Source organism: Tupaia chinensis, unplaced genomic scaffold, assembly GCF_000334495.1.
Source record: "Tupaia chinensis unplaced genomic scaffold, TupChi_1.0 Scaffold144898_1, whole genome shotgun sequence".
Taxonomy (NCBI): Eukaryota; Metazoa; Chordata; class Mammalia; order Scandentia; family Tupaiidae; genus Tupaia; species Tupaia belangeri.
In genome coordinates this window covers 1-1107 of record NW_006204758.1, presented here as the reverse complement: position 1 = coordinate 1107, position 1107 = coordinate 1, and the positions used below count along the sequence as shown (strand labels likewise).

General features: G+C 39.7%; 1 protein-coding gene across 2 annotated transcripts; it reads right to left on the bottom strand.

Annotated features, from left to right (window-relative positions):
- Nucleotides 1–76: 76 nt before the first annotated feature.
- On the bottom strand, nt 77–1007 carry LOC102478003 (cell division cycle 5-like protein). 2 transcript variants are annotated; one of them, XM_027767876.1, is made up of 2 exons: nt 517–1007; nt 77–463 (listed from the first exon to the last, which is right to left on the bottom strand). In XM_027767876.1, the coding sequence occupies exons 1-2, from the start codon at nt 892–894 to the stop codon at nt 92–94; spliced, it is 750 nt and encodes a 249-aa protein (XP_027623677.1). In that variant the 5' UTR covers nt 895–1007; the 3' UTR covers nt 77–91. The 2 variants fall into 2 exon arrangements, with proteins under 2 accessions (XP_027623677.1, XP_027623678.1); XM_027767877.1 differs by having other exon boundaries at nt 77–480; nt 534–1007.
- Between the last annotated feature and the right edge of the window lie 100 nt (nt 1008–1107).

Below are 1107 nucleotides of genomic sequence, written 5' to 3'. Positions count from 1 at the left end.
AAACCCCCAAAAAAAAAAAAAAAAAAAAAAAAAAAAAAGCCTGACAATTATCACCTTCACAAGCAGACTGCAGAGAAGGAAGAAAATGAAGCTAATAATTCTTTAAACAATGCTTCAAGGCAATACAGAACATTACCTCTAGCCTCCGGGGAATAGCAGAATCTTCATGTTTCTTGAGTTCTTCAAAAGTACGTAACTCCAAGTGAGCCTGCTCAATCTGGTCCCATAAGTCATTCAACTGTTTCATGAGCCCCATAGCATGAGACTGGTAACCCCCAAGCAAAATGTTCATTTTCTTTTCCATCTTTGCAGCTCTCTTAGCCTCTGTTGTCATGTGACCCCTGTTTATCTCAAGCCTCTTTTCAAGTGATTCAATTCTGTCCTTTTTGCTAGCTAGATTGGCCCGTGTGTAGCGGCTCTGTCCAGGAAGATATAAAACTTGACTGTAGCATTCTTCCCACACCTGGTTATAAGCTTCACTTGAAAAAACTTGACTGTATAGCATTCTTCCCACACCTGGTTATAAGCTTCACTTGAAAGTTCTCCGTGGCTCATTCCTTGTTTTACCACTTCCATCTCCTGCACCAGAATGTCCTGAGACTTTTTTAGCTCTTCTTTGGAGAATTTTTCATAAGGGTTATGTTCCAGATAAGTAACGTGTTCTGAATTGTTGGTACTAAATCCTACAGGTTTTCCTTTTTTATTCCCAGATGGTTCATAAGGATGATGTAGAAGGTCATAATGAAGCATTGTGATCATTTCTTTCTTGATTAGTTCTTCACTTTTCTGTAAATCTGTTAGAGGTGGTTCTACATTTAAAGGTCTTAAAATAGTTTCATTTACTTCTGACGGTCTTCGCAGATCTTTCTGGACAGCTTTGTGCATTCGTTTCATTTCCTTTGCACGTTCAGCTTCTCGTATGGCCTGCTTTCAAGCATCTACAGCAGCAGCATCCTCAATGTAAGTGTCATCTACTTCACGGTCTTCTAGCTCCTTCTCAGCATTTTCTGGTAGAACGATTTCAAAATCATTCTTAGGAGCAGGAAGGCCTGAGAGCCCTAAATGGAGATATTCACGGGATTCTCTTTCCATCTGCTTCACATAAGA